The sequence below is a fragment of the Punica granatum genome, chromosome 6, assembly GCF_007655135.1.
Source record: "Punica granatum isolate Tunisia-2019 chromosome 6, ASM765513v2, whole genome shotgun sequence".
Classification (NCBI taxonomy): domain Eukaryota; kingdom Viridiplantae; phylum Streptophyta; class Magnoliopsida; order Myrtales; family Lythraceae; genus Punica; species Punica granatum.
In genome coordinates, this window is record NC_045132.1 from 1,262,176 (window position 1) to 1,277,126 (window position 14,951).

The following is a 14,951-nucleotide window of genomic DNA, read 5'->3' on the forward strand; positions in this document are numbered from 1 at the left end:
GAGTTAAAGTAACTTTGATTTTGATTGTGGAAAATGACAAATGAAATGAGATTATAAATGAGATCATACTTTAACTTAATTCTACCCATAATAAAACAAAATAACTCATATAAAGTCAAATGGTGGACCCCATTTATATTACTTTTTTTTCCACAACAAAACAAAATAATTCATACAAAGTCAAATGGTGGCCCCATACATAACCATTTATACCACTATTTTTCAAAATCTGATTTTAAAATCTTACTTTGAAATCAAAAGCAGCAAAAAATTTTGCTGTGCGTTTGGTTTCGGAGTTAAAGTAACTTTGATTTTGATTGTGGAAAATGACAAATGAAATGAGATTATAAATTTGACTTGGGAAACGTGTGTTTTTGTTGTGTAATGTATTGAGTTAAAGTTAAAGTTAAAATTTTTGACTTGGGAAATGTGTATTTTTGTTGTGTAGTGTGTTGAGTTAAAATTAAAGTTAAAATTTTTATGATTTTAATTCTGAAATCAAACAGAGTGTTGAAATCCTTTTTTTTTTGGTAATAACATTATGAAATCCTTATCCCATTCCAAATTCGGTCTACCAAACACAGCCTATATGGCAATCTTCTATTTTTTCTTTTTTCTTTTTTTTTTTGGGTGAATATATGGTAACCCCCTTCTAACTCTCACATATGTCCAAACCCTTCTTCTATAAAAGCAGGCCTCCCTCTGTCATATTAGCAAAACATTCCTCCACTAAATTTAACCAACAATGGCTTTCCTCGTCCTCCTTTTAGCGTTTCTTCTCTTTTACATAGCAAAACTCATGTACCAAAGTATTACTGACCAACGTTCAACAAAATCCAGGGGGTCCCAGCTGCCACCGGGGCCAGTACCTTGGCCAGTTGTCGGATGCATGCCAGAGATGCTCAGTAGGAGACCGGCATTCAGGTGGATCCTTGGCTGGATGAAGGAGATGGACACCGACATTGCATGCTTCCGCCTTGGGAACGTGCACGTGATCCCAGTGACCTGCCCCAAGATCGCCCAAGAATTCCTCAAGAAGCAAGACGCGATCTTCACTTCGAGGCCATTATCTATGGCTTCTCGCATCCTGAGTAGCGGATACATAACAGCAGTTATGTCGCCATATGGAGAGAGCTGGAAGAAAATGAGGAAGGTGTTGATATCAGAGGTTATTTCTCCCGCGAGACACCGGTGGCTCCATGATAAAAGAGCCAAGGAAGCAGATAACCTAGTCAGGTGTATATATTGATATACATATTAATGTAGTATATATCAATGGCAATTTTCACAGTTTCCGCAATGCATTACATATGTTTTTCCATTATATTTTTCATGAGGACCACTGCATCGATCTCCCCTTTCTTCACATCCTCTCGGTCGCTTACTAAGTTGCATTTTCTAATATAGGTACATTTACTATCGGAGCAAAAACTCTGGGAGAGTGAACATAAGAACTGCATGCCAGCACTATTCAGCAAACGTGGTCCGGAGATTGATGTTTGATCGGAGATATTTCGTAGATAAGATCATAGATGATGGAGCTCCAACTTTCAGGGAAGAAGAGCATGTGGATGCACTCTTCACAACACTAAAGTACCTTTACGCATTCTGTGTATCGGACTACTTTCCTTACTTGGAAGGGCTTGATTTAGATGGACATGAAAAGATAATTAAGGATGCTGTTGAGACTATTTGCAAGTACCATGATCCTATTGTTAAAGAGAGGATCTTAAAATGGAGGGAAAATGATGGTCGTGTATTTCGAGATGAAAATGAGTTCAAAATGATGGAACCTCAGGATTTGCTCGATGTTTTGATTACACTTATGGATGCAAATGGGAAGCCGTTGCTTACACCAGAAGAGATCGCCGCAGAGACCAGGGTAAGATTACACTAAAATGGTTAATTTCATTACCCTGCAATGGTTGCTACTGCAACTATACCGAACAAGTATATGTCGAGTCCAGCCAGGAAAACACCATTCCATGTAAGTTAAATAGTGCAATAAAGTTGTTATACATATATTTGTTTTATTATTTTGACGCAGGAGATCATGATGGCGGCAGTGGACAATCCATCAAACGCGGTGGAGTGGGTCATGGCAGAGATGATTAATAATCCTGAGATCCTTAACAAAGCCGTGGAAGAACTGGACAGGGTCGTGGGGAAAGAGAGACTTGTCAAAGAAGAAGACATCCCTAATCTTAACTACATCAAGGCATGCGCTAGGGAAGCCTTTAGGCTCCACCCGTTCGCTCCCTTCAATGTCCCACATGTGGCCCTGTACGATACGGTTGTCGCTGGCTACCGTATTCCCAAAGGAAGCCACATACTCCTGAGCCGGAGGGGACTAGGCAGAAACCCTAAGGTCTGGGACAGACCCCTGGAGTTCAGACCAGAGCGGCACCTGCCGAACGGCAATGCTGGAAACAGGCAAGAGTGCTCCTCCAATGAGGTCGTGCTGACGGAGCCTGACCTGCGGTTCATAACCTTCAGCACGGGGCGGCGAGGCTGTGTCGCCATGGCTCTCGGGACTACTATGACCATCATGCTACTAGCTAGGATGGTCCAAGGTTTTTCCTGGGAGAAGCCACCGGAGATATCGGAGATCAACCTAGAGGAATCAAAACATGAACTATGTCTGGCCGATCCATTGGTTGCATGTGCCGAACCTCGCCTGCCTCTACATCTATACCAATATAGCGAGAAAGAGCATATACATCATGGAACGAATAAAAGTTAAACATTAGAATGAGAGCATGCATAACATCAAATATTAAGAGAATATATTTCCTTGGGTGATACATGCTTTTTTATTGGGTTATTAAGAACAAGAGAATAAAGAAAGAAGTTGTAGTGTAGTGACATACACTTTTCTTTAGGAAACGAGAGATCTATATTTTATTTTGTCAATGATATTACATGTGCTCTTTTATATAGTATTTTTTTTTGATAAATTTATATAGCATTTCATTTTTATAAATGGAATCTCATTTGTAACAAAAAAATAAAAAAGAAAATAAATGTTCTTTTATAAGCCTAGCTTGCTTTATGCGGTTAATTTCGATAACAAAGATTTGTGAGGTTCTTTTCCTAGTGTCTACCTCAGTATTTAAAAACTCAATAAGCCCCGACTAATCCAGTTCGAGTCGGGTCAGTCTACTAAAGAGTAAAACTCTTTTAGCATGGATTAACCGACTCAATATTGTTCAATGATGTAGAGTTAAACGACAATCATGCCTACAATACCCTTGGGCTTCAATTACATTTTTGTTTCGGGTGGAAAAATGGCTTGATTCACACACTTCGGTTGAATTAATTGTTTCTTCTTTCCGATCTTAAATATACTCTCCGGATCGTTTTATTACCATGTTGTAAGTTCAAATAAACATTATTATAGGTTCCAAAAAAAAAAATAAAACTATCCATTTTGTAGGGCTCATGTAGGGTGTGCTTGCCATAATTGAAGGTTGAGAATATTATTATGGTAAAGAAGTGGGTGGGCTAGACGCAATAGAAAATATATGTACAGATTTTGCAGATCAAAGGCCCAGGATAGCAGTTATTGGGCTTTTATATGTTTGTCAGTGGCCTTGGCAGAAAAAAAAGAATTGTTATGGCCGATCTGACTCGAACTTGAATTAATCAGAATTTATTGAATTCTTGGAGGTGGTGGTATACACTGTTATAAGAAAACAAATATTAGTAGTGTGCTGCAAGAAGTTCTTTAAATGGCAAAGCCGAATATTGTCTATTTGCCTCACTTTTCCTTTAATTTTTTTTTTGGGGATGAGGAATTGGAGAGTTTTTCTTCTCTACCGAAAGTTGCAATCTGTTGGGAAGGGTGTGCTCAACTAAATAACAACGCAGCGATTAATCTTCCTCTCTTACTAGTGTAATCGAGATAGGAACCAATCAAATCAAACAACAAAGCAGTAAACAAAAGAATACCAATAATTTTACGTGGAAAATCCCGATGTGGGGAAAAACCACGGGACCAATTCCGAATCAACGATCCACTATCAATGAAGGTTACGCAATGTTTTTCATCAAAGGTAAACCCCTGGATCACCAAACTCAAGAGACATACTCTCTTGGATTATCCAAACACCAAATTCGTTACCCACACTGTGTGGTTTATAAAGTCAGCTGAAACAGCACCTACAGAGCTCAAATAGGAATTATGACTGTTCAAAACTTAGCCCCACGTGTTGTGAAGCTGCTACCAAAATTTTGTCTCAATCGGAGTTCGTTTGACGTCCCGATCGAGGTTTGATCTCCAGCTGCGCGCTGGAAAAACAGCTCTGCTGCTCTCTGTATTTTGCTGCTCTGTACTGCTGATCTAATCTCAATTCTGCCACCTCTGCTGAAAAATAAACCCTAATAAAAGTGAGTTCTTGGACCTATTAAAGCTCAATAAAAGCCCAACAAGATTAGAGCCCAACTTCTTCCAAATTGGAAGGATAGCCAACACAATGTTTGGTCTTGGGTTTTATTTGTTCTATGAGATTTAGTTAGCTGACAAAATTTCGATCTGTAATCTTGAACTTGTGGTTCTCCCTGCACATATGTTGGAAGTCTAAAAAACATCATCACTTATTCCAAAAGTAGAAAATAGAACAGAAAGTTCCTCCCGTGATCGTTAAATTGATCAAAAGCTCATAAGGGATAGAATTTATTTGTAGTACAGATATTCGAAATTCAGTGAAAATACTTTGTCATTAGGACCTAAGTCGATGCTCCCAATGAGATTAATTGCCGTCAATGAGCTTATAGTACACATAAGATCTCATCAAAAAAATTGATTGAGCGTCACTAATACCCGAAGTCAACCACCTCTTTGATTTTTTGCAATTTTTTAATTTTTTGAAATGTTTTTTAAATTCTGTGATTAACAGATTACTAACCATAGTTTAAATGGAGATGATTTAGAGAGGAAAAGCGAGAAAATAATTGTTAATAAAGAATTGTCATCTCTCCGAGCACTCCCATTCAAATCGAGACTTTTTCTTGTCTCAGCATAAAATTATAAGACTGGTTCCTTTAATTTCAGGTAACATATTCTCAGTACCAGAAAAATTATTTGAATGAATAGTTCTCTATTTCAGAATTATTTTCTCCATTTTCCTCCGGATCAGCTCCATTCGGACAAATCATAAAGTCGTCGGTCAATTCAGATTATTCAATACTCTTCGTCTAAAGTAGCATGCATCTCGAAATCGAGTCTTATGAATAAATAAAATTCATTTTTATAAAGAGCTTCACTTATCAGTGGATCAATTTAACCCGACTTAAATTAGTCAGAATTCATTGGGTTTCTGAATACCAAATGGTGCAGACCTAAAAGATTAATCATAAAGTCCATATAAAGTCTAGGATCTTTCTAGCATGACTCGAAGTCATGACAACACGTATTAGTACTTTCAATTTAAATGTTTAGTACTTCAGTTCAAGTGTCTAATACTTTTAGTACTCGTAATTAGTATAAGTGTTTATTATTTATAATTTCAATTCAAATGTTCAGTATTTTAGTTCAAGTGTTTAGTATTTAATATAATTCATTATAAATAGTAAAAATACTAAATACTTAAACTAAATACTAAAGAGTTGAACTAATGTACCAAATGTATCATTATGATTCAAAGTCATGCCGTTAGAATTTGCCGTTTGGTAATTAGGCCCATGCCGAAGGCCTGATCAACCCAATTAATCTCCATCATCGAAAGTTTAGAGATCGGGAGCATTTACCGTTAGAACTTGGGGCGGCAAATTGCATTTCACTTTTTCTTTTTTTCTTTTGGTTACGGATTCCTCTCAATTTTGTTAAAGGCCGTTTGGATTCAGAGGTAAAGTTACTTTGATTTTGATTTTGATTTTGATTGTGGAAAAGGACAAATGAGATGTGATTATAAATTTGACTTGGGAAACGTGTGTTTTTGTTGTGTGGTGTGTTGAGTTAAAGTTAAAGTTAAAATTTTTGAATTGAGAAATATATATTTTTGTTGTGTAGTGTGTTGAGTTAAAGTTAAAGTTAAAGTTAAAATCAGTTAACTGTCAATCCAAACGGGGCCTATTATAAGCCAAGCCAATTGAAGTTAATTATTAGCAGAATATTAATATAGTTGGAGCATAAGCCAATTGACCAAGACAGAAAAGTACTACTATAAAGTTAAGGTTAAAACTAAGACAAATCATCTATCAAGAAAAAAAAATCAATCTGAATCTTGTGAAGAAAGAAAATTTACTATAGACAAAGTTTTACCCTTAATCAGGCAAACGAGACTTCCGATATCGATAGGAGATAATGAATTTCTAAATATCAGACAGTCTAGACTTAAAAAGAAAAATGAAAAATGAATAGCCAAGATAGGTTTAGCGTGATCAAGATTAAATAATCTTGTTTCTTTATTGGCTTGTCTAAATGGAGATGATTTAGAGAGGAAAAGGGAGAAAAATGATTATTAATGATTATTAATAACGGTGTGTCACCTCTCTATAAGACTAAGTCTAGTGGGGGGTCTCTCTCCGGGAGAAAGACGCCACGTGGTGTCTCCCTTTAACCCACCCTCCACTAGAGTGTCTCTCGGATGAGAGACGTGTGAGGACCATGCAGTAGCGGGCCTCACGCGACAGCTTTTTTGCCTTTTTTTATTTTTTATTTTTATTTTTATAAAATATGACTGTTGGGTTCAACAACTAGTTTTTTGGCCCTCGAACCCCAATAACCAGATTTAAGGCCGTTGGACGTTCAATGACCTTAATTTTTTTTTAATGTAAATTTATATTTAAAAAAAACTTATATAAATACATAATTTTCCACTTCAATTTCACATCCAATTTTTCACTGCTACTTCAATTTCACACTCAATTACCAACTCCTACTCCAATTTCACCATCAATTTCTTACTCTCTCCTTCGACAAAAAAAAATGGCCAATCCAAACCAAGTTAATCGTTTTGGATACTATATGCCGTATCTAAACTTCCCCCAAAATCTAAATTCCCAATCTTCTGATTACTCTAACTCCCAAAACTGTAATGATTAGTTTTCCAATCAGTCACATTATTTACACCCTATGATCCCCAACCGTATCCCTTCCCCTTAAACCCAAATGTTAGATTTGCAGGTTCACTCTCCTAACTTAATGGGTGGAATGAGTTTGGGATCTAGAAGCGCCAATGTAGAGTCCAGTCAATCTCCACAGACGAATTCTCCTTCGCCGTTCACTCTAATTCCTAGCGGTGGCCTCGATGGCATCGACCCGGACGCTGAAGAAGTTACACCTTAAAATAAAAGTAGCCACACCTGGCAAAGATGGAAATGGGAAAACAACGAGTCGTTAATCAGTGCGTGGCTAAATGTTGGGCAAGATCCCGTGGTCAGGGATGATCAACCCGACGCTACATTCTAGGAGAGGATCTACTAGGATTGCCTAGAGGTCAACCGTAGGCGCTTTTCCATGAAGAAGTCTAACTCATTGAAGCAACAGTTCCATAAGATTCGCACAACCATAGCGTCCTTTTGTGGATTCTACGTGCAAGCTGATCGTCATAGAGTAAGCGAAGCAAACGACGATATTGTGATGGAGATGGCTCATAATTTATACTACCAGCCGTCTGGCGTAAAATTCAGCATGGTGTTGCATTGGAATATTCTCCACCATGAACCAAAATATTTAGCCCTTATCGATTTTCTGGTGAAGGTTCGAAGCGGATGAAGACAAATGCTTCTGGTGAATACACAACCTCATCCACTGGCAATGCGGATATTGACTCTCAAGTGCATCCAAAAGGTAGAGATGCGGCTAAGAGAAAAATTGCTAAAGGAAAATCATCTAAAGGGAAGAAAGAAGTTTCTACCGATATCAGCGAGGCAACAGACATTGTGAAGTCTCTGGCTATTAGTATAGAGAGTCAATATGGTGAATTGAAAGAATGAAGGAAAAGAGTTCGAGATCATGCACGAAAAAGTTAAGGCAAAGCATATAGAATCTGCCTCAAGACTCATGGCAACTGACACGAGCAATTATTCTCTATAAATGATTGCCATTCATAAGTGGTTGTTAGAGGAATCTCTTTCGAAGATTTTCAATTAATAATTATGCTTGTAGTGTTTCATTTGTCAGGGTTCAGAGTCATCATTTATGTTTGTAATATTTACCCATCTAATGAAATTTAAATTTCACTATGTTATGTGTTTTTGCAAATTGTTAACACTCTGTTTGGTTTTGTAATCGAATTTTAAAATTTTAACTTTAACTTTAACTCTACTCACTACACAATAAAAATCAATTCTTCAAAGTAAAAAAGGTGGGCCCTATACATAAATCCACATAGAACTCTATTATACTCAATTCAATTTTTAATACTAAATTCTCTTAACTATTCATTACTTTTTCACACTTTTTATCATAATTCAACAACACAATCATTATAATCCAATTAAAATCAAAACTCAACTCTACTCAACTCTAAAACCAAACATACTATAAATAATTTACTTATGAAAAAGTAGCCATTGGAAATTAGTTGTTGGAAAGTAGCAATTGGAAATTAGTCATTGAAAGAAGCCGTTGAAATCCTCTCTATAAAATGATTTCACTTTTATATGCACCGATCCACATCCTCTCGTCTCCTATTCATATCCCCTTATCTCTGACTTATATCCTTCGAAACATGTCTGAAAACCCTAATGATCCCAACAATAAGTCCGTGGATCCATAGGGCTGGATAGAAGATCTGTTGAAATATGCTACAGATGAGCGCTACATTGACCTCCTTCAAAAGATGCAACAGGCCGTCTCTAGTGAAAGCTTTTCCTCCAAACTGAAAAGGAAGACAATAGATAGGGATCGCGAATCACGTCATCAGCACCTTATGCAGGACTACTTCGTTGACGAGTTGATGCATTCTGTTGAGACATTCCGACGATGGTTTAGAATGAGGAAGCACCTGTTCCTTCGAAATGTGGACGGCCTCTCAAGTGATGATCCATATTTCCAACAGAGAAGATATGTCGTAGGCAGAGCAAGCTTATCCCCTCTAAAAAATGCACTGGGGCCATGCGTATGTTGGCTTACGGAGTAGGTTCTGACGCCGTTGACAAATATCTAAGGCTAACAGACGTCAATGCGAACAAATGCCTCTACAAGTTTTGTGAACGAGTCATCTCGGTTTTCGTCCCTCGGTACTTGCGCCAGCCTAATGCAAAAGATGTCCAATGCCTACTACGGATTGAAGCGTCAAGCGATTTCTTGAGCATGATGGGCAGCATCGACTACATGCATTGGGAGTAAAAAATTGCCCGAAGGCATGGCACGAAATGTATAGGGGTTACCATGGAGTTTCAACTTTAATACTTGAAGCAATAGCGGGACCTGAACTTTGGATATGGCATTCATTTTTTGGCGTTGGCAGATCCGACAATGACATCAAAGTTTTAGACCGATCACCGGTTCTTAATGATGTGTTAGAAGGCCGTGCTCTCGAGGTAAATTATGCTATCAATGGCATCAACTATACCTCGGGATATTACTTGACAGATGGTATGCATCCTAAATGGTCAATGTTCGTGAATTCAATCCCTCAACCTCAAGGAAAGAAGAGATGGTTTCTTGCCAGATATCAAGAAAGGGTACGAAAAGATGTAAAGCGTGCTTTCGGGGCTTTGCAGGCTCGATTTGCTATTATTTGTGGGCCCGCTCAATCATGGTTCGTGAAGAAATTTGGAATGATCATGAGAGCTTGCATTGTATTGAATAACATGATTGTTGAGGTTGAGAGGGACACCTATAATGTCATCTTTGATCAGCGCTCGGAGAACGATGATCCATGCTCGAAGAATGATAATCCCCCCATTGGCGGCTTACCACAAATTCAACGACAACAACAAAGATATGCTCCATATGAGGAATATATTCGGATTTAGGATAAACAACACCATCGACAACTACAGGCAGACTTGGTGAAACATATTTAGCAATTTGAACATGCCGGCAATGTCAACTAAATTTATTTTTCCGTTGCTCTTGTATTTTTTTCGTTGATCATGTAATTATCTTTTCGTTGCTCGTGTATTTTTTTCCGTAATGTAATATTCAAATTATTTTATGAATTTTATTAAGCATTCGTAATTAATTATTATTGATTAATACAGATTAATGAATTATTTCATTATTAATTTTAGTAATTAATTCTTGATAAAATTAGTATCAATAAAATTATTATCAATAAAAATAATTAGTAATTAATTTTTTTGTTATATTCATTATATATATATATATATATAAGTGTGTAGAGCCTGTTAAGAGATTTAAAATCAGAGATTGTGACTGGAGTAGTGAGTCGATCTCTATCCGACGTGGCGTTTATCTGACAATGATAGGGCCCAATTTAGAGACTCAAAGAGAGACTAGCATTGGATATAGTTTAAGATCATAAGATTCGTTCCATAATTTCAGGTAACATATTCTCGGTACCAATAAAATGACTTGAATGGAATAGCTCTCTATTTCGTAATCATTATCTCCAATTTTCCCTCGATCCCCTCCATTCAGATAAATTATTAAGTTTACTACATACATAATATGAATTGGTTCAAATGATTTGATATCCTTTCCCTAAAGTAATATTTTGGATCCGAATCTTGTGAATTGAAATCTGCATTATAAAGAGTTTTATCTATTAGTGCGCCAAACTGAGTGAATTAGTCGGGACTCATTGGAATTTCGAATATCAGGTGGCGTAGACCTAAATATTAAAACATAAAGTCCATTTATAAGTTCTTAGTAAGCTCCTACCAAAACCTTCCCAAGAATGGCTTATTGGGCTCTTTCCAGATTTTTTCTCCTCTTTCACATTTCTCGCCCATTTTCTCACCCACCGAATGGCAACTGCCTGGAGACCCGTCGATCCCACCAGAGGGTTCAAGTTGCTTCCGCTGAATCGATCAAATCTTGTGATTCAGAGACCGTACGACCTGCCTGAAGATCATAGGTGCAGCTTCTGTGATGGAGTTCACAGGCTCTGGGTTCTTTACACGGATAAGCCTCATACTCCCACCAGTCGAACCAGCCCTCGGACTGAAATCCGCATCCAAGTAAACTTACCATTAGTTCCTCATTTATTCAACCACTTTTTATTTCGTGTCAGCGCTAGTGGGTGATACTGTTTGGAACCAAGATAGAATTACATGTACTTTTGTCTCCACCTTGGTTGAAATTTTGCAGGGATACGACTACTCCTCGGGGGTGTGGCAGCTCGAGGGTCATGCATACGTGCCATGCGGCACATCTGGGGTCTGCATCATGCAGGTGTTCGGGACGAGCCCCCACGCTACAGACCTGATGCTCAGGGTTTACAATGGATCACTATATTACTACAGGGAAACCCTCTGGGTCCAGAATATCTACAACAGGTGGTTCAAACTAAACGTGATCCACGATGTGGACGCCTCCAAAGTGAAGGTCTACATTGATGGTAAGCTCAAGCTCGAGGCTGCGGGTCGATTTGGCACATCCCATTACTTCAAATGCGGGGTGTACGCACAGGACAATGATTCTTACTACATGGAGTCCCGTTGGAAGGGGATTAAGGTCCTAACGAAGTGCGATTGGGATGATATAATCAAGTTATGTTTTGTTTGGTCTGTGTCGAGTGTGATGTAACTTAATGTTTCGAAAGTGATTTGCAACAGAATAAATTAACTTGTAGCCAGCCGGTCCGGCATGCTTCTAAATTTCACATTTTGCAACAATGTCCAAGAAACAAATACAGGCTTGATTGGGTTGCAATGGTACGTCACACCTCATTTTGAGATACCAACATTCAAGTAATTCAAAAACTAAATAGTTATCGACAGATAAAGGGGATATAGTGCAACAACGCGCATCCTGGAATTTGCCCATTAGTAGATGCATTTTCTTTATAGTATGGTCAGATAACATAGAGATTACATGTTCCATTATCATGAGTGGACCTATATTAACTGATCTCAAATAAATAGAATAAATTAAGAAATTATGCATAAATGGATGCCCTTGAAGGTTGAGATCATCAATCAATGACAATCGCCTAACCAATATCTCATGTTCGAGTCTTATAAATGGAGAAATCCTGAATTGAGAGAGTTTGACCCCTTAGTGGCCGCCATGCTTGAACTAGATAAGTTAGGGCTCATTGAGCTTCTAGACATCAGGTTACATACCAAATAAGAAAAAATAATGACAATCGAAAAAATATGGACCTCCATGACTATTAGGCAAAAAAGACCATGTGAGAGCATTTGGTAAGTATTAGCTTATAGGACAAACAAAGATTGGTTCAAATGGTTCAACGTTTATTCCCCTTAAGAAAAATCTCGAAGTCGATTCTTGTGAATGGCAAAAATTCTTGATTGGGAGAGATTTATACCTCAATGGGTTGATCCAGATCAAACTAGATAGTCAAAACCTGTTAGACTTTTGAATACTATGTATACATAAAAAAAAGGATTCATTTATGAGAACTAGATGAGAACCTGCATGTTGCGCGGGAATGATTAATATTTTTTTTTGTAGAAAGTAATATTTAAAATAAGAATTTTTTAAAAAAATTACTGATTTAGAAATTTTTTTCACTTGAAAATTACATGAGATTATTTGAGTATCACTGATCTTTAAATAAAATTAAAATTCTAATGCAAAATTGAAAAATAACGATAAAGAGAAGATAGAGAATATACTTATAGTTATAGACGATTGAGTGGAAAAATAGCACCTCAAAATTTAATATAGATAGACTCAAATTTTATTTGAGAAAGAAAATTAGGAATTTGTTAAGTGAGGGAAAGTGCAATTTCCTTTACATAACTATTTGCCCCATATATTATATTCATAAAAATCATAAGAAAATATTTTAGTATCTATAAAAAATACTTTCTTCCTACTGAAAAAGAACGATGATTTTCCTAATATTTATAATATATATATATATATATATATATATCTGAAGTTTGTTTATACAAAGATAAAATCTTTCAACTACATATTATTTTTAGCGCTTTTGATTGTAAAGAGAAATCTTGAAATAACGAAGTGGTACATAAATAGTTTATGGAGATTTATATAAGTTGAAAAATCAGAAAAAAGAATTTAAAACTTAAAAACTAATTCCTTATTATTCCTTTCAATTTAAATTCGTATCATAATAATCTGAAAGTTTCATGAAAAGTCAACCTGATATTTAAATATATATATATATATATATATGATTATTCAGTTTAATTATTATATATATAATATATAGATATATACAGAACTTGAGATACAAGTATATTTCCAAAATACTCATTGACATATGTATATAAAATATTTAAGTCATATATACATGAATATTAAGAAAATTATGTTAGGAGAGAAAAATGATTAGAGCCCGCGGAGTCTCCAGTGTTGTCTTCCTGTCGGTGGTTCCGTCTCTGCTTTAGTCTGGTCGTTCTCTTTCCAGTGTTCGGGAGCTCGATTTTGCTGCTTCTGCGTGCAAGTAAGGTGTTCGATGATATGCTCATGAGAAGTGTGCACTTGTGGAATAGTCGTCCCCTGATTCCTGCTTGCTTGCTTCCTGCCTGCCTGATTCCTGGTTCCGCCGCTGAGAGGCCTGTGGGAGGCCAAATCTTCACCAGCAATGGCGGAATCGGCTCCTCAATCAGTAACAAATGGTGTCCAGAGTCTTCCGCAACCCATCTCCGGTGAGAAATTGGCACCGAAAGGGCCATTAAACTGGAGAAAAGTTTTTCCAAAGGTAAACCAAAATCTTGAGTACTTTGAAGGAGTCGACCACTGTAATGTAAAACCTCCATCGGAGATCCTGCAGATGGGACTCGACCAATGGTGCTACACTCTTGTTGGTCGATTCTTGGGCAAGACTCCCGAATTTGGAAAGATTGCTGCTGTTGTAAACGGTTTATGGGGTAAACAAGGGAAGGTTACGGTTAGCACCATGGGCTCCCTATTTATTTTCCAGTTTCCTAATGAGGATGTCATGACATGGGTTCTAGAAACAGGACCGTGGCATGTAGAGCGCAATTTTCTGATCTTGCAAAAATGGAGTCCGACTTTCACTGAAGAGGAACTGAGTTTGAAGAAGATGCCGATGTGGGCCCAATTGCGGAGAATTCCCCTTCAGTACTTCCATCCTAAAGGCATCAGCTTTTTAGCAAGTGCGATTGGTAAACCACTCTACATGGATAGAGCTACTGCCCTACGCTCGAGACTGGATTATGCTAAAGTATGTATAGAAATTGACTTTGGGAAGAAAATTCCAAGTGTTTTGAATGTTGATTTGGGAAATGAACACACAGTAGAGGTTCTTGTGGACACCCCATGGCTGCCTGAGAAGTGTGACAAATGCAAAGTTTTCGGTCACAGTTGCAGCAACCCATCTGCAGCCACTCCAGCAATACTGACACCAACCCCTGTGGAAGGGAGTTCTCCTCGGGCTGGTGAAAAAGCTGATGCTGAACGTGCTGAACTGTCCCCTCCTGATGCTGGAATGCTCGCTGGACAGGGAGTTTGCGAGTTGGAGGTCCCCAACTCTATTACTCCCACTCCCCCCCTTGCATCAGAGCAAGGAAAAGTGGCTGAATGGAGTGACTTGCACGGGGACAATATCGAAGTCCCTTCCAAAGGAGAGTCCTCACAGGTGAATAGCAAGCAAGTTCTCTTAGAAGATGTGAAGTCTCGTTCTGATGCGATCAGCTTAGATGATGAGCTGGAGGTATCCTCGCGTCGGGGAGTTACAACACAGAATCAGAGCATTACAGTGGAGGAGGTGAAATCAACCCAGAAAGTTCAAGGCAAAAGGAAACCTAGAACGGGCAAGGGAGGTAAACCTCCTAAATTACTATCATGATAATTACCTCTTGGAATGTTAGAGGGATAAATGACCCTCTGAAACAGAAAATGGTCTTTAAGTTTG

The 14,951-nt window shown here is 37.7% G+C and overlaps 3 protein-coding genes across 3 annotated transcripts; all 3 read left to right on the top strand.

Annotated features, from left to right (window-relative positions):
• Positions 1 to 735: 735 nt before the first annotated feature.
• On the top strand, positions 736 to 2,924 carry LOC116211783 (tyrosine N-monooxygenase-like). The gene is made up of 3 exons (XM_031546296.1): positions 736 to 1,236; positions 1,408 to 1,882; positions 2,048 to 2,924. Exons 1-3 carry the CDS (start codon positions 746 to 748, stop codon positions 2,741 to 2,743), a joined length of 1,662 nt encoding a protein of 553 aa, XP_031402156.1. The 5' UTR covers positions 736 to 745; the 3' UTR covers positions 2,744 to 2,924.
• Positions 2,925 to 9,061: 6,137 nt separating this feature from the next.
• Positions 9,062 to 9,927, top strand: LOC116210986. The gene is made up of 2 exons (XM_031545163.1): positions 9,062 to 9,291; positions 9,417 to 9,927. Exons 1-2 carry the CDS (start codon positions 9,062 to 9,064, stop codon positions 9,925 to 9,927), a joined length of 741 nt encoding a protein of 246 aa, XP_031401023.1.
• Positions 9,928 to 10,713: 786 nt separating this feature from the next.
• Positions 10,714 to 11,920, top strand: LOC116212553 (citrate-binding protein-like). The gene is made up of 2 exons (XM_031547222.1): positions 10,714 to 11,097; positions 11,228 to 11,920. The coding sequence occupies exons 1-2, from the start codon at positions 10,885 to 10,887 to the stop codon at positions 11,663 to 11,665; spliced, it is 651 nt and encodes a 216-aa protein (XP_031403082.1). The 5' UTR covers positions 10,714 to 10,884; the 3' UTR covers positions 11,666 to 11,920.
• Positions 11,921 to 14,951: the final 3,031 nt, after the last annotated feature.